Here is an 18721-nt window from a genome sequence, read left to right on the forward strand (position 1 = left end):
GCTCAAAAAGGTTCTACCTGGAACCAAAAAAGGGTTCTTCAACGGGTTCTCCTATGGGGACAGCTGAAGAACCTTTTATTAGGTTCTAGATAGCACCTTTTTTTTCTAAGAGTGTAGGCAGAGAGATATGGAGGCTTATTGCACAGCTACTTACACAACTAGACCCTGAAGCAGTAGCCTGAAGCAGTACAGAGCCACTTATCACTGGGGATCTAATGATCTGTCTCTTATTGCCATCAGGTCCATATTTCAACCTGGCCATGATGTCTCTCCATTTCCTTAAGACACTGGATAGTGGATAGACCCCTAGGAGAGAGCAGAGGACGGATTCCACAGGGAGAGCAGAGTCAGTATGCTGTCATTATAGTAGAAGCAAGCTATTTCACCTTTGTTGAACCTATTTCAGGTTTACTACGTCATTCACAACCAGTCTATCAACAGTCAACCATATGGGCCTGTACACACATGACAGATGGTAAAAGGGACATGTTGTGATGCAGGCTTTACTCTATTGTCCATCACCTAAACCAGGCCAGTAAATAATGACAGTGAATGTTCTAGATTTTCTCTGATGTCATGGTAACCCAATATCCTCCATACCTGGTACAGAACCACAAGAGACCAGAGGCGAGTTCAACAAGGCTTTTGTTTGCGCGTGAACATGTTGCCAGAGTAACAATTTCATGAACATTTTTAGAGTCAATATTCAAACTGGAAGACACTTAGCTATTTCTACTAAATATAGTAGAAAGTCTACATGGCCACTTTATTATTTTTAGCGGCAGTTTAGATCTGAAACGGACACTTACGTTCGCTGCACACTACCTTCTCTGACGGTCGCAGCTAGCACAAAACAAATGGAATATGTTAGCTAACGTTAGCCAGCTCTCGCCAAACTATTTCCCTTGTTGAACGCATCTGTTTACATTGACAAAGTAAGTGAAATAAATCATTAACAAAAAGTGAGAAGAAACAAATGTAACAACATCAACAACAAAACATTTGAAAGTGAAGATTGCACTCGAAAAAGATCAAGACATTCCAAGTGTTATGTTATCAGTTACGAACAGTGTTTTAGCAATGTACAAATTGTTTTAGTACGAATAGTGGGGGAAGATAAACAGATAAATATAGGTGGTATTTAAAATGTAGTTTGTGCTCCACTTCCTGCCCTTTTCTCATGGCAACGGGCCACACATTGCACATTGCAGTATTTCACCTAACAGATATGAGAGTTTATCAATGTTTGATTTGTTTTCAAATTCTTTGTGGGCCTATGTGATCTGTGGGAAATATGTATAGCAACTCAGTTTCCACCTAATTTTGGGGACAGTGGACACATATCCTGTCTTCTCTTGAGAGCCAGGTCTGCCTATGCTGTTCTCTATTAATAGCAAGGTTATGCTCACTGAGTCTGTACATAGTCAAGGATTTTCTTAATTTTGGGTCAGTCACAGTGGTCAGCTATTCTGCCACTGTGTACTCTCTGTAGGACCAGGTAGCATTCCAATTTGCTTTGTTTTTTGGTTGATTCTTTCCAGTGTGTCAAATAGTTGTTTTTTTTGCCTTCTCATAATTTGGTTGGGTCTAATGGTGCTGCCGTCCTGGGGCTCTGTGGGGTCTGTTTGTGTTGTGAACAGAGCCTGTTCTGTTTCTCTAGATAGCCCATTCAGTTAGGAACATGATGAACCATCATGATGAGCTGATGAACTGGCTATGTTAATGTGACCAGATATCAGCCAGGATTTCCCTCATCATTACAGTTGTTAGTTAACTAGCTAGCACATTAGAGAGAATAAAGTAGATTTAGATTTATGACCCAATGTCCAGATGACACGTACATGCCCAAATATGGGCATCCGGCCACGACATCCTGTTCCTGTTGTCACGTGTTAGAGGGTGTGTTATTTTATATCTATATTGCATCTATTCCTTTGAAGTTGTCATGCTGATTGATCTCTAGGGACCTGGTTGAACTGGGGGGGTCTGTGTTTGAACTTTTGAAAGAGTATGGCCCCACACCCCCTGTTTTATTGCCCTTAGGGTTGCTATCTATGAAGCAGGAATGTCCGGGGTATTGGCTGTGGCAGATGCATTATAAATAAAGTCCAGTACAAGACATGCGTTGGGTAGAAAAAACTATATTTCTTGGAAATTGTTTTCTTACATGTTTATGTAGAGTGTGTGCATCCTGCTCTGATAACCACTCATTCACTTTAGCATCGCTTAACCGGCTACCTGTTTCTTCGGCTATAGCTCTCTGTAAACGTTCCTTACCACCATAAGACCCCGGGTTAGAGGGATTATAATAAATGTTTTTCAACATCTACTCCGCCATCCTTCTTGCCTCTCTGAGGTACAATAACGTTAATGAGCCACTTTCAAATAACGACAACATTTCATTTTCATTTTAGAATTTTTATTTTCAAGAAAACATTATGTATTACGTATACAGACAATTCAGAATTCGTTGCAGGATACATGTCCCCGTTTTCTCAACAATCACAGCATGCAAGACCCTGTATATTTGGTTTAGATTAACAGGCTTGTGTCGCTGAATTTTTAAAACACACACATCAGCTATTTAAGTATAAAAACAACAAATATGATACATGTTACAATTAAATGGTGTTTCAAACAAATAAAGTAAAATCTTAGACAAAGTTGTTTCTAGTTCTTCTAGAATCATCCCCAAGACGGGATACCAAGTGTGTCCATTATAGACTCTCGCACCTATGTCGTACATGATTCATGATTTGTTCCATTTTCAGCACACGCTCTACATTAGCCCAGGAATTGTGGGTTGTGTAGAACGATACATTGTTCGCATTATTTTCAATAATTTGATGCATAACATTTGTAAGTTCTCTCAAAAGAAAAAATGTATTTATTCTCTCTAACATTGTATACACATAGTTAGTTACCCATTGCTTTACATCTAAATAACAAATTGTCACTCGGTCTCTTGGGGTTTATTGAGCCAGAAAGTCATCACATCAGCCACCACAGCTTCCCTGTATTTGTTGTCGTCCACCAGGGTGTGTCGGATTTCTTTGAGTTTCTCGTGGATTTGGATCGCCTCCTTCAGTTCATGTAGGAAAGCCTCGGTTACCCCGTAAACTCTGGTGGACACGTCATCTGGACATTGGGTCATAAATCAACATTTTGACCCATGCCGTCTACTTTATTCTCTCTCACATGTTTTGCCGTATTAGCATAGACATGGCATCAAGAACAAGATGAAACTAGCTGAAAAGAGACACATACGATTCCCTACATGGCAGCTTCTCGTCATTGTTGCTACAGCGATCTGACCACACGACCTTCTGCCTCATTGCTCTGTGCACATCATTTTGTTGACATTGTCAGCCAACCAGTCTAGACTGTGACTCCTGGCTGATTTTGAATATGTGGATTTATTTGTCAGGTATAGATAGACCTCTAGACTTCATAGAAGTGGAATAAGCCCTGAGCGGAAACCGGCTGGGCCCATGAGTACATGCAAATGGGATCATGAGCGGCGCAGCGGTCTAAGGTACTGCAACGCAGTGCTAGAGGCATCACTACAGACCCGGGTTTGATCTCGAGCGATATCACAACCGGCTGTGATCGGGAGTCCCATAGGGTGACGCACAATTGGCCCAGTGTCGTCCGGGTTAGGGGAGGGTTTGGCCGGTGTAGGCCGTCATTGTAAATACGAATTTGTTCTTAACTGACTTGCCTAGTTAAATACAAATAAGGAAATAAGAAATAACCACACACTGCTGAATGCTCCCATTGTTTGTCCAAAGTCTTGACCCAAAGGTCTTCATCAGGCTTCATCAGGGATACATGTTTTCAACACAAGGAAAGTTCTACAGTACTTTCATTGCTACACCAGAGCTGGTGCAAAAGTGGCCTGGAAAGGCAATGATGCTTTTGTGCAAAAAAAGTCATGCTTGTCATATCTATTTGGTCTGACAGCTGTGACCAACCTGATTTTCTGCTTGTCCTACCCGTTGTGGACTTATGTTCAGATAAGCTTAATTTGTGTATGTCCTTTTTGTCCACACCAGATATTCAAATTCCCCTGTTTTGGGCATTTCAAAATAGTTCACAAAGACAAGAAATACATTTGCTTTTCATAATCTGTCACCTCTAGTTCTGCGTTAATTTGGGAGGCGAATGGTTCTTTCTTGGCAGCGTCTGTGATTGAAGTCACCTCAGAGGCTGACCTCTGACCTCTGCTATGAGAAGCAAGGGTCACACACAGTCCACTCCTTATGAACTATTGTGGTCACAATTCATACACCACCATAGGCTCAAGGTTTCTCATTTAATTGACTCCTACTATACTCCTCCTCTCCTGTCACCTGGAGAACAGGAGGGGAGTGGAGGGAAAGTGGAATGCTTTCAGAGCGCTCTCCCCTGTAGTTATTCACAGCCAGTGGTTCTTCATCTTAAGCAGGCTCTCTCTTTCTCTGGTAGGACTTGAACCTGGGTACAAGGTAAAGAGTTTCTTAGCACAGGTGTGTTACAGTATGCTTACTTCATTTGAGATGACAGTCTGGGACTTTTCACAAGGTTACAGTAAACCCTAGTGGTTAAGAGCGTTGGGCCAGTGACCGAAAGGTTGCTGGTTCAAATCCCTGAGCTGACTAGGTGAAAAATCTGTGCATGTGCACTTGAGCAAGGCACCTTAACCAATTGCTTCTGTAAGTTGTTCTGGATAACAGCGTCTTCTAAATGACTAAAGACATAGTATATTGTCAGACTGAGTGTTTATTTAGTTTAGCATTGACTGAGGCCTGTACACCCTGTCCAGGTTTGTTAGGGTGCATCTCCCTGACAAAGTGTCAAAAATGCTTGTCTCATATCGCAGACACAATCCCAGACAACTGACAGCAACAAGCGATCCTGACCTTTAACTGGTCTGTGTTCACACCGGCACTATGCTCCTACACTGATAACTTGACCTTCTCTTTTTCTCTCTCTCTCTCTCTCTCTCTCTCTCTCTCTCTTTATCTCTTCATCTCTGTCTTTGTCTCTGTATCTCATCCTCTCTCTTGTCTTTCTATTTCTCTTTCTCTCTAGTCTTTCTTTCTCTCTCTCTCTCTGTCTCTTTCCCTCTAGTATATCTTTCTCTCTCTCACTCTGTCCCTGTCTCTCTAGTCTTTCTTTCTCGCTCTCTCCCTGTCCCTGTCTCTTTATCTCTCTGTCTCTCTTTCTCACTAGCATATCTATATTTCTCTCTCAGTCCCTGTCTCTTTCTCTCTCTGTCTCTCTCTTTCTCTCTAGCCTATCTATATTTCTCTCTCTGTCCCTGTCTCTTTCTCTCTCTGTCTCTCTCTTTCTCTCTAGCATATCTATATTTCTCTCTCTGTCCCTGTCCCTGTCTCTGTCTCTCTCTCTCTCTTTCTGTCTCTCTCATCTTCATCAGTCAGAGTTATTCCATAATGCCTCACCTTCACGGATCACTGTGACGGATTCAATCCTCGCCAAGATTAAAATGTGTTCTCTCTCCCACTTGAGTAAAAGTGGACCTTGTTTTGATTGGATGACTTTCCTGCTGTTAAGAGAATTTTTATCAATAATGACTAATTATGTATACATTTCAATCAGGACTGACTAATCAGAATACTATTATGTTACTGTATATGTATGAATTTTCTTTTTAATCCCAGTACTGAATATAATGTGTGTAAATATAATCAAGAATTCGAACAATGACTGTCTGTTCCTTGGTAGAAATGAATGACCTATATCGCCAGACTGGCTAGAATGCTTATCTACACAGGCTGACCTTGGCTCTAGACGATGTGGGAAGGCTTGATAACTATACAGCCTTTGTACCAGTGTCAAGAAGAGACGGAACAGTTTAGAAAATGCTGACGTCATTTTCATTTTCAACCTGTGATAAAATGTATCGTGGGCCGTACTCAAGAGAATAAACACAGCTGGTTGATTTCAAAGACGGGTCTCTGCCCATTTTATACAAATAAGGGTCTTACAAACTCTTATGAATTGACAGAGTGATTCATTTTAATTGGGTATTAAAACCGAGGAATTTAATTCCTGCAACACCTGCCCAGAGAGATGAGGAGCAGTGTTCATTGGTCTTAAGTGGTGACAGGACCCAGTCCAGAGAGACCGAAACAGCCTATTCCCTCTGTCTTTCCAGCTCTTTTTATTTGTCTATTTAACATATTTGTTCTATAAACTTCTGATAACAAGTTTCATGAACGGTTAGGTGTTCACTCAAACACTTATTTGAAAAGTCTGCCAACGTTTGACAGATGGATGAATCTAAAATGTACATTTCAGTTTTCTAGAACCACCAATCAACTCATGTCGTATTCAATCCATTAATACGTCGATAAGACAGCGTTCATTACCATTCCATTCCCCCAGCATGACTCACTTCAACGCACATCAACAGATAGGAATAATCAACATCTAAAAAGTCAAATGGGATTTGCGTCGGCTCCAATCTGAAAGATGACAACTGACTTTTTAGTTCCCCTCCTGCTGTGAGACTGGGTTGTCAGTTATTCAGCACGGCTGTGAGACTGGGTTGTCAGTTATTCAGCACTGTGGTGAGACTGGGTTGTCAGTTATTCAGCACTGCTGTGAGACTGGGTTGTCAGTTATTCAGCACTGTGGTGAGACGTGCGTGTCAGTTATTCAGCACTGCTGTGAGACTGGGTTGTCAGTTATTCAGCACTGTGATGAGACTGGGTTGTCAGTTATTCAGCACTGTGGTGAGACTTGGGTGTCAGTTATTCAGCACGGCTGTGAGACTGGGCTGTCAGTTATTCAGCACTGTGGTTAGACTGGGTTGTCAGTTATTCAGCACTGCTGTGAGACTGGGTTGTCAGTTATTCAGCACTGTGGTGAGACTGGGTTGTCAGTTATTCAGCACTGTGGTGAGACTTGGGTCGTCAGTTATTCAACACTGCTGTGAGACTGGGTTGTCAGTTATTCAGCACTGTGGTGAGACTGGGTTGTCAGTTATTCAGCACTGTGGTAAGACTGGGTTGTCAGTTATTCAGCACTGTGGTGAGACCTGGGTGTCAGTTATTCAGCATGGCTGTGAGACTGTGTTGTCAGTTATTCAGCACTGCTGTGAGACTGGGTTGTCAGTTATTCAGCACTGCTGTGAGACTGGGTTGTCAGTTATTCAGCACTGTGGTGAGACTGGGTTGTCAATTATTCAGCACTGTGGTGAGACTGGGTTGTCAGTTATTCAGCACTGTGGTGAGACTTGGGTGTCAGTTATTCAGCACTGCTGTGAGACTGGGTTGTCAGTTATTCAGCACTGTGGTGAGACTCGGTTGTCAGTTATTCAGCACTGCTGTGAGACTGGGTTGTCAGTTATTCAGCACTGTGGTGAGACTGGGTTGTCAGTTATTCAGCACTGTGGTGAGACTGGGTTGTCAGTTATTCAGCACTGTGGTGAGACTGGGTTGTCAGTTATTCAGCACTGTGGTGACATCCGTATTGATCAACCCTTTATTTATCATCCAATACACAGTCAGTAACGACTTTGCCTCTGGCTTTCCAATAGAGGAAATAACAAGATACCACTATGGTATATTAAGGACTGGCACCTCTAGGACACACACACATACACACACATACAAAATCGTATTATTTTAACCAACCTCAAATGCAGTATGATACACCCAATGGTAAAACCAAACATGGTGGTGACCAGCATGACTTTAAGATGATTCATGACAGACAACTTCCATCTGTAACACTAAGGCCTAAAGGGAATAATGGGTAATGTGGGGTGCTTTTTCTTTAATATTCAGGTTGTGTCTGTATTCATCATCTAAACAGCCATTTAGATTCTCCGCAGCACAGATAAGAGGACACGTAGCGTTGGCCTCAGAGCCTCAGAGCCTGGGCCCAGTCTGGACTGCAGCAGGCCCACAGCAACCCATTAAAGCCAGTGGAGGGGAAAGCCATTCATAAGACAGATATAGAGGGGAGATGAGGCAGAGGCAGCTTGGATTTGTTCAATGGGGATAAAGGCGTGGTTAGGAGTTAAGGGAGGGAGATTGAGGGTGGGGGAGGGGGGGACAAGGGGAGAATATTGCTGTGGTTGGTGACAGTCCTGGACCATGAACCATACACACACTATAGACCTGCACAATGTTGCAGCATGTTGTACTGGAAACCCTTTATGAACTGATTTAAGTTCCTTTAACACTGTCAATTAGTCTAAAGGACCTGAACTGTATGAGCAAATCATTTTTGGTTTATAGTAGCATAACATTTATAGTCCAAGTTATAGCCCATAAATATCATGGGCCTCACTGCTGAATGGGCTAAAAAAGGTCCAATGTCCCCAACAACAACAATATCAGCATCAGCAGAACTACCTTGATGCTATTTATCAAACAGGACTGTGTTTCCACAATAATGACAGAGTGCTATGCTATGCTATGCATTATTTAGAAAATACAAATATCCCCCCTGATCGTCCATATCTGAAAAAAATGTGTTTCAACATGTCCCATTCAAAGCAATTTGCAACTGGGAGAGAGGGACATTAAAAACATGAATCACTGAGCCTTTTGGAGAAGCTATTCATTTAACCCATAATAGTTGTTTAACTGCCATCCTCTTCACTGATTAGGCTACTGTTGTGGACGGACATGACACTGCCTGGTTCTGTCGCAAATGGCACACTGTTGGCACCCTATTCCCTATATAGTGCACTACATATGGGACCCTATGTGCCCTGGTCAAAAGTAGTGCACTATATAGGGAACAGGGTGCCATTTGGGACACATTCCCTCAATCAGAAGAGGAAGGCAGCACACTGGGAGATATTCTAAAAGGAGAAGAGACTGGGATTTTGTGGATGTTCATCCAGTCTTCCCTCTAGTGGGCTGTCTCCTTAAGATGGAAGGTGGCCTAGCAGTTAAGAGTGCTGGGCCAATAACTGAAAAGTCGCTGATTCGAACCCCCGAGGCGACTAGGGGAGAAATCTATCGATGTGCCCTTGAGCAAAGCACTTAAACCTAATTGCTCCTGTAATTCGTTCTGGATAAGATGGTCTGCTAAATGACAACAATAACAAAGCAAAACACAGAATATTAGAATAGACTTTTTAAAATCTTAACTGGTTCCATATATGAGGAGAGGGTGAAATTGGCCATAGTTCTGACACTGATTGAGATGGTATCACTTTTTCTAGGGCTACTAGTTGCACAGAGCTTATGTCTTCCGTTCAAAGATTCCACAGCCATATAGACTACCAATAGAAATATCCATTATTGAAAAAGAAAAGATTCTGATGCGGCTTTTTCTCGTTGAGCTTGACCCTGCTCTCTTGGGAAGATAGATATGGAACTCAAGTTCAACTATCTTGCTTGCCTCAGTGTTGGGAAACGATACAATGTCGCCACTTTGTGGTCAATTCTTCAACTGTTACCAGGCTAAGCCAAGACAGGTAAATACAGGTTATCTTTCTAGAATTGTGGTGCTTCAAATAAAATATTAATGGCCCCTTTCGATTTCCCCCACAGATATGAACACATTTTTTTCTTAGACTTAGTTCTGAGAAAAGGCATCAGAAGATGAAAGACCTAGGCTATTTTTGTTATTTTAATTAGGCAAGTCAGTTAAGAACAAATGCTTATTTACAATGATGGCCTACACCAGCCAAACCCTGACAACACTAGGCCAATTGTGCGCAGCTCTATGGGACTCCCAATCACGGCCGGTAGTGATACAGCCTGGAATTGAACCAGGGTAGTGACGCATCAAGCACTGAGATCTAATGCTGCCTTAGACCGCTGCGTCACTCGGAAGCCCCTACTCCATTGTTTAGGGATCTGTTTTTCCTCATAAAATAACTTTGTATACAATGTAGGTTAGGCTATATCTTCAAATAATATTGTTTTAAAGTAATGTTGCAGTCATGGAAAGTCATTCCATGAGCAATAGAGACATTACATATACATATTCTGCTATTTGCATGTGAAAATGTCATGGGATCTATTTGCTCTATTTAAATTGTTCCACTCGTTGGGCACAATTACATTGTGCACATCTGACAGAGTGTGTCTTTAATTGGCATCAATGTATAACATGTGTAGGCTACCATCTTTTTGTTTATGTACAAAAATATATTTCCGACAGAGGGCATTGTAGAGTTTTATATATGATGTAACAGCACCATCTCCCGTCTCTGTTGTTGTACGCCCCGAAAACACAGCATCAGCACCAGCGCGTCAACACCACCAGCCTGCCTGCTTTCTGTGCATACTTAGGTTACCTGCCTCCGTTCCACCATGAGGTTTCCATGACAAAGAAAGCGGCGAGACTAGGCCTCCATTCCTCCTTCTCTGTCTCATTTCGCGCAGTTATGTCTTTGGTTCGCGGCTCCCTCTCGCCATGCCTGCGGACCGCCTGTACCTGCTTTTCTCGCTGGTTGTGATCTCCTGCGGGGATGGTGTCGTGAGGGCGGCGCCGGAGGGTGGTGTCCTCGGCGGCCTAATCACGCTGCTGGCCGCCGAGGACAATGCCATCGCCACTGTCCCAAACGGATCCATCAACGGCCAGACGGCCCTTTCTCAGGTTCAGGCTCCGTCTGCCCTAACACCAGGTACAGGAGATGTTTGCGGTATATTTGGGTTGGGCTGCGGGTTTGAGGGCCTGTCCAGCATGTTAAAATGGTGGGGAGGAAATGTTCAGTGTGGAGAGAATAAAACATTGGGCATGATAACGGAACTGATAATAATTTCTCATTGATAATATCATATAGGACGATGATGATATTAACCTATATGATATTTTGTGTATTTATCTCACTCAACAACAATAATGCATACAGAAGCCTCGCAGAAATACAATGATGTTTTAAAACAATGTACACAACGATTGAACGGTTATCAGTAAACCTATGCACACCGGTTTTACCAACTTTGTCTTCACCTATTGTAGAGTATCCTACGCATTCAATATAAAGTATTTTACTAAGATTTATGACTTTCACTGCAATCTAAGTCTGTCCCATCGACAGATTCCCCGGGCAGCTAATCGGATTTAGTGTTATGATTTCATTTGAAGGTTTTCGAGATTTGGGGATTATCAGTATGGCCAGTGTGAAACTTTGCCTGTAATGATCAGGGTTTTAATCCTTTAGTACAGCACACTCACACCATATATTTTTCACCATTGCCTTGCTTCAGAAGTCCTTTATTTAATTGACTAAGCCTCATCATATTAGTTAGAGTTATTATCACAAGTAACTATGATCAGATTAGATTAGTAAACAGATTGTAGTCTATAAATAGGCTACATTTGATCATTGTTGCTGATTTTGGCAGCCTTGTATGCTAAATAGGGCCTGGCCTATAGCATCAGTGTGTGTGTTGGTGGGGCAGGGGTGTGTGCTGTGCATATTAAGTGTGTGTGTGTGTGTGTGTGTGTGTGTGTGTGTGTGTGTGTGTGTGTGTGTGTGTGTGTGTGTGTGTGTGTGTGTGTGTGTTGTAGGGCAGGGAACGTCGTCTGACACCGCACAAGGCCTCTCACAGATGCTACAGCACTTTGATCCATTTTTCATTACCTCTCACAGATTCAGCTCTCATCACATGTTCATGTGCAGTTAAGGTTCCTGAGATCATTCATAGAGCTGCCACTGAATCTGAGGAGAGACTGTTTAAATGGGATCCCTGCATTCACAAAGCCACACACCGGCATACACCTTCAGATAAACCTTCGAAAACACCTTTAAATGCACCTCCTTGGTCTTTTAGTGTAGTCTTGTCTCTTTGTATGTGGCTTTGTAAATGATTTGTTCCACCACAAAGGCTGTGTTCTGCACTGGTACATTCTATGAACATACATTAGTGTTCTGCAATTCTAGTGTAGAAAATCAGCCATACAAACAAAGGTTTAATATTACTTTGTCATTGCAATACACAAACTGCCTCACTTCCGGTGTTTCACTTCCTGTTTCCTGTGTCTCCCCAGAGCCGCCCTTTGCCCTGAGGGTCCTGGTGAAGGATCAGGTGACCCGGCGGCGCCTGGGCGGGGCCCATGTGGGGGTGTTTGTCAACCACACCCTGAGTAGCCAGGCCCTGACTGGGGAGAAGGGAGAGGTGCTGCTCAGGGTCCCCTACAGCCTGGGACTCAGCCTCACCATTGTAGCTAGCATGGAGGGATACGTCCTCACCCTGTTGCCCTGGAGGACCACCAAGAGACCTAGTGAGTAGCACTGTGACAGTCTGACCCCACCTGGAGGAGTCCCTGAGAAGCACCCAACCAGCTGACCTATGGGTGTCGGGTGTGGCTAATTTCTAGAGTTTAAACTGGGATAGTTCACCTAAACTACTAAATGATATAGCTGTTTGTTTCCTTTCCTTTAAAGCATTGATTTGACACAATGAGCAAAATAAGGTGTTCACCTACTGTGTCACATAGCACATTAGCATCAGTGTTTGTTTTTGTTTTTGCGTTGGAGCAAAGCACAATTTAATGCCGTACACTGCATTAATTGTATTGATTTCTTACTCTCAGAAGCAGGATGCACTCACTATGTATAGAACGTGTAGCCAGCGAGTCTGAGGCAAGCGTTTTGTGCTGAAATGTAACACCATAATGCCACGTCATATCTGTCAGCTAATTGCAGCTGTATTGAATAAGATGTTAAGGGGACTCTGACCACCATTTAGACATGCTGTATTTAGTAAGAGGAGACTGCTGCTCTTAGGGCTGCTCTCTCCTCTCTCTCTCTCTCTCTCTCTCTCTCTCTCTCTCTCTCTCTCTCTCTGTCATAAGGCAGAGCAAAGGAGAGAAAGAAAGAGAGAGAACAGATAAAGATAAAGAGACAGGGGGCAAAGAAAGAACTGAGAAAGAGGTGACTGGTGGTACAAGCTATGCTCAGCGTCATCAAAAGCCACTTCCCTTCTCTCTAGTCTTACACGCAGGACCATAAAAAGCCCTTTTCAATGTCGCCATCTACTGGTGTCTTTGTAGAATTACAGGAACATGACACTACAAAGGGACCCTTTTGAAGGTACATCTCAATAGTGTCTAGTGATTTCCTGACTGGAATGTCACCTGACCTGACCTCATGTGTATACAGTATTCTCCTCAGTGACCTTATCGCTGCTCCCTCAAAACCAAGGCAACATCTGGCTGTTTGACGACTCCGTGCTCATCACTGGGAAGTTACCTGGTATGTGCACACATCTGGAAACTGTCACTTCAACATAACCCTAAATGTGATGCAACATCTTACTCTTTAAGCAATTTTAGTCTACTGTGGCAGAAGTGCTTTGGTAGAGGGAATGAACTCCATCTGGTCTTTTTCTTCTTATTTCCACAGACATCTCCTACCAGCCCAGCGTTCAGTTCCCCAAGAGTCACCTGATGCTCTCTGACGGCAGTAACACCTCCACAGTGATGGCCTACCTGACCGTGCCACAGCGCCACCTAGGCAAGGACTGTGTCAACTGCACCCCAGGCATCATTCACAACAAGTCAGGTGGGCTCAGCAAATCGAATACATGGAGTGCAGTGCATCAACTAATGGTAATGTGAGGTGGTATTGATACATGAAAGTAAGCATTGAACACTTCCAAGATTGAGGAATAGTTCAAGATTCTGAGCTGAAGTAGCCCTGTTGATTTGCTGAAAACTATTCCTCTTTAATGATGTAGTGTTTGTAGAGCCTGCATATTTTTAAACGTTGGACATGTTGTAATTCTCTCCCGTGTGTTTGTATGTCACAGGAGGTTGGTGGCATCTTAATTGGGGAGGACGGGCTCGTGGTAATGGCTGGAGCGGAATTAGTGGAATGGTATCAAATACATCAAACACATGGTTTCCAGGGTTTCCATGTGTTTGCTGCCATTCCATTTGCTCCCTTCCAGCCATTATTATGAGCCATTCTCCCCTCAGCAGCCTCCACTGTTGTATGTGTGTTCAGTGTTCAGGAGTGTTGAGTTGCGGGCGATGGCAGCGGTCAGCACTCTGCTGTACTCTGGTGGTCAGGAGGTCCAGGTGAAAGGCCCCATCCAGATCTCCCTGCCCCTGGCACACACCACCAACCTGAGGCCCTCGGACACCCTCCCTGCCTGGGACTTCAACACCAAGACAGGTGGGGAATATAGCTACTAGAGAAGTTTGTGGTCATACGCACGTCCTTAAAAACATACAGCAGGCGCTGGGTTAATAAAGAATACTTGTAAAGAACAGGTAAGCCTGTACACTGTTTATGCTCCCAATTCACCTCTTTATTGACAATGTTTCGATCCAAACCGGCTCTTCGTCTGGTCAAAACGAAGATGAAGATCCGGTTTGGATCAAAACGTCAATAAAGAGGTGAGAATTGGGAGCATAAACAGTGTCCAGGCCTTCCTGTTCTTTACGAATATAGCTATTAGTGCAACAGAAGGACTAGGACTGGAGCTACCTTAGTAACTTGTTCAAAGGCTTTGTTTACAAAATACTTCCTGTGTTCACTTACTTTGTGGAACTGGAAGTATCTGCCTGTGTCTTCCAAGTTTTACTTCCTACATTTTCCTCACAACGTTTCGTCCTCCAGGTGCTTGGGAGAACCAGGGTCTGGGGATAGTGAAGATGGTTGGAGATCATCTGGTCTGGACCTACATTGCTTCTCACCTGGGTTACTGGATCGCTGCACCCCTACCCTCCTCCAACGGTATAACGATTGTAACGATCCAAAATGAAGTTTTCGTGAATTGAATGTTACAAATGAACTAAATGATGGAGTCTCACTCTCAGTATTGTCTTCAAACATGGCTTACTCTCCTGGAGAACATATTGACCACAATCAACATAATATAATCAACTCATCTCTGTCTGTACCTGTCTAGGTTATATGGGCCATGCCAGCTCAATGGAATTCCTCTCCTACCACACCTACCTGCTCGTAGGAATACTGGGTGGGACTCTGGTTATAGTCTTGGGGTTTCTGGCTGTGCTGCTGTGTCAATGTGGGTAAGAGACCAACGTAATTAACTAACGTTACTGATTGTGTGTCAACTGCAGCTGGAAATATCACAGATGGGGGTGTGTGGGGCGAAGGGGGTTGTACAAAATGTTTACAGTAAGTTATACAATTTAAAACATTTGAATGGCCAGGATTGTTCTACTAATTGTTGACACAAATGCTGATTATATGAAGTTAAACGTACACATAACAAAGATCCCCCAAAAGACCCACTGGGTATTGACTACCTTCTCTGCTTCTCAATCAACCTGCTGTGTTGACTGTCATCTGCAGAGGTTCAGGTTCCTCTCGTGGGCCGAGGAGGAGAGCACGGTTCTCGAAGCGGTCCGCTCTGAAGAAGGACCAGACCACCTCCACCCACATGGAGGAGGGCCATGCCATGATGTCCTTCCACCCCGGAGACAGAGCCCATGGCCTGGCCTCGCGCAGCGTCCAGTGTGACCCCTCCACCCCCAGGCACAACAAAGCCAACTACAACATCTATGTGGAAGACCCCGGGCGTGGGTCTGCCCTCCTGTATGAAAATGTGGGGAGCGTTGCCAAGGGACCCCCGATATCACACCACTACATCAACAGTGAGGAGGTAGCCAGGCTGAGGGAGAGGTCCAGCGAGGAGCAGAACAGAGCCCACCTGGGTGGAGGTGCTCAGATGCTCCACCTTTACAACCAGCCTGTGGCCATCCTCCAGGCCCCGGAGCGCTTCAGCTGCCAGGGTGGGGAGCAGCAAGGATCAGGCTGCAAGTCGGCCACCTTCCCCCGTAACGGAGGAGCCTATGACACCCACTCCCACTCTGAGCAGGGCGGTCATGACAGCTACACCCAGACCCTCCCTAAGAACCCCCACCATGCCCAGGGAGCCAACCCCCAGCAGGGCGGCCAGGACCAGCCCCAGGCCCTGGAGACCACTCCCCAAGGCCCAGCCTCTAATCCTGGGGCGTGGGGCCGTTACAGCAGCCTCCCGGAGTCCTCCGTTTCCGTCCCCGGTACTCTGAACGAGGCGGCTGGAATGAGGGCCTTCAGCAGTGGGATGGGGGGCCCCAGTGAACTCCAGGGGATATCAGAGCGTACACTCCTGGAGCTGACCCGAGGCAAGGCCTCGTCGCCTCACCCCAGGGCCTGGTTCGTCTCCCTGGATGGGAAACCAGCCGCCTCGGTCCGCCACTCCATCATAGAGCTCCAGGGACGCCACCCACGGCCCCCCAGCAGCAACGACACCAGCCTGGACTCTGGCGTGGACATGAATGAGCCCCAGCATAGTGTGAGGGAGGCGGAGCGAGAGAGGCCTTCCATCCGGGGCTCGTTCCCCCATCACAGCAGAGGGCGCTACAGCGAGGAGCAGGACCTGAGCAGCAGTGAGAGCGGCACCACCGCCACCTGCACCCCTGAAGACCCCTACCTGAGGAACATTCTGGACGGGAGCAGCGGGGCCATTCCCAATATCCCGGAGGAGCGGGACGGAATGGACACGTCCAGTGCACAGGAGGACAGTGAGTCGAGGGGGACACCGCCCCCACGCAGGCTGAGGAAGGTGAGGGAGAAGGGGAGGGCCGAGAAGAGAAGCGCCAGACACCATGTCAGAGAAGAGAGGCCTCTGGTCAAACGGAGCTAAGGCACTGCTCACCAGAGATGGACTGGGATGGGACTTATTTCATTACCAGTCAATTCTGGAAGTGTATTGACATTATTGGCATTCAGTAGTTAATGGGCATGTTTCATGTCCAGTTGCATGGTCAGTGCTTTTTCCTGAATTGGCTGTGATGGTTACAGAAAGGTTGAATCTGTCAAGAAGGGATTGAGTTTATTGTTGATTGTTTTCCTATAGGGGTCGTATGTTGACGGACGGCTGAGACAACGGACGGCGATGTTAAAGCGTTTTCTGTGGTTTGATGGATGCGTATGCTCCAGTCCTTCTAAAAGGAATAGTTAGATAGATGCTAGTGGACACAGCAGTAGTATGGCTTCAGATCGTCTCATTCCTGGCATCTGCGTCAAAGAAGATGTGTTCTTTACACTGCCTGCGATGAGGAGTTAGAGATACTGTATAGCGAGATAATGAAGGGTAATTAGAGAGGATAGAGGGCTGTATTGGGCTGAGCCGATGAGATCTGGCAGCAGAGACGGACAGTGATACAGTCCTCCTGTACAGAACACCCACCGTGATTGCCTGCCTTTACAGGAAATCGATATTAACACCATTGCCTGCTCTGCTCACAGCGTTTAAGACTGGCTGTACCCAGCCATCTGTCTATCGCTCTGTTTATAAACTAGACACTGATTCGCAGCTGTCCCTTTTAGAGGTCATCTTTACACCTCTATTAAGGGGGAAATACCATTATTTCTTTGAGAATGCATGAAAGGTATAAAGTAAAATGTTGTGTATGAAAAGAGGAAAGTATGTGTATTTGACGTGTAGTGTGAAGACAATGGAAATGATGTCTCTTCTTAGGGACATTAAGTCTGAGGGATACTAATCCAGTCATGTGTTACTTTAACATATTCTTCTTCAAATAGTTACTGTTGATGTTCAATGATTCCTGTTCCACGAGCAGATCTTACACAACACATCGCTGTCCTTACATACAGATGGAGTATGGGGAGGTGGTCAGTTTAAACTTTCATTGTTCAGTCTAAAAAGCACAGAACACTTTCATTTGCCTGTTTGTGATGCATTGGAGCACAATTGGGAACGATACACATAATATAATTTGATTGGTTAGAACCCACTGCAATGAGAACGTAATAAGCGTAACATAAAACACTCAAATAAAGGTTTTATTTTTATTTTTATTTTTTTAAGTGAGGTGGTATTTCAAATGAACACAAACTATATTGCTGTGATGGACTGATACATTTGGTGAAGCACACAATCTCCTCCTGAAAATGATCTGACCAGCGATATCAGTCGTCCTGCTGCTAAATTTGAAACAACATTCATATTTTGCCCATATTTAGTCTTCCTCGTGGTGTGACATCACACACGCCAGTCCTTCAGTGTGTATGAGGATAAATACTGTACATGAATAGCTTTATTTGGTATGTACATACTCAAGCATATGATCTAGTATGTATGCATACATCGTCCTATCCTTCTCAGCAACTGCGACGAAAAATGTTCCGAGAGAATGAGAATGCTTCTCAGAGTGAAGAAGAAAGATATGCTTTTTTGAGCCATCATCGCTATTCATAAACCCAAGCTTTAGTGTATGTGCTTTCCTTCGGAGGTTTGTTACATTATTGTATGTTAGCTTTGGTGCGATGAATAGGTTCAAATGTGATCCGGGGTGTAAAAAGCTTGACGACGTAGCAACTTGTACCTTCTAAATGTAGCACCGCAAGTTATACACCTGACGAATGCGGCGATGATTTATGAAGCTTAAAATGATTGAATGCTGATCATGTTGTTGTTGTTGTCGCCATTGATGATGGTTATGAAAAACAAGATGTTTCAACCGTTGGAGAATTGTATAAAGTATAGTATGTAATAATATTTCTCAGAGACAAAACAGACCCCACTGGCCCATCCTTTTCAAAGTGGCCTTCACTGAATGTATTTCCTTGTATTTATTTCATTGTAATGTAGTGTATTTCTACTGTCCGTATTCATTTAACATTAACTGGCATTCAGGCTTTTGAAACGGGCATTTCTTGTGTTGATTACGTCAGTATATTACAGTAGTGTGATTAGTCTGCCTTTTTGTGCACTTATCAATGCCTAAGTAATAAACTCACTTGATACCAAGA

General features: G+C 44.3%; 1 protein-coding gene across 2 annotated transcripts; it reads left to right on the plus strand.

Moving 5' to 3' along the window:
• The first annotated feature begins 10138 nt into the window (after nucleotides 1-10138).
• On the plus strand, nucleotides 10139-18719 carry LOC110527308 (protein FAM171B). 2 transcript variants are annotated; one of them, XM_021608496.3, is made up of 8 exons: nucleotides 10139-10603; nucleotides 11974-12207; nucleotides 13088-13180; nucleotides 13331-13489; nucleotides 13934-14104; nucleotides 14552-14668; nucleotides 14844-14967; nucleotides 15254-18719. In XM_021608496.3, exons 1-8 carry the CDS (start codon nucleotides 10393-10395, stop codon nucleotides 16587-16589), a joined length of 2445 nt encoding a protein of 814 aa, XP_021464171.3. In that variant the 5' UTR covers nucleotides 10139-10392; the 3' UTR covers nucleotides 16590-18719. The 2 variants fall into 2 exon arrangements, with proteins under 2 accessions (XP_021464171.3, XP_090096235.1); XM_090240109.1 differs by lacking the exons at nucleotides 10139-10603; nucleotides 11974-12207; nucleotides 13088-13180; nucleotides 13331-13489 and having other exon boundaries at nucleotides 14844-14963.
• The last annotated feature ends 2 nt before the right edge of the window (nucleotides 18720-18721 follow it).

Source organism: Oncorhynchus mykiss, chromosome 7 (assembly GCF_057628025.1).
Source record: "Oncorhynchus mykiss isolate SJ-2025 chromosome 7, ASM5762802v1, whole genome shotgun sequence".
Classification (NCBI taxonomy): Eukaryota; Metazoa; Chordata; class Actinopteri; order Salmoniformes; family Salmonidae; genus Oncorhynchus; species Oncorhynchus mykiss.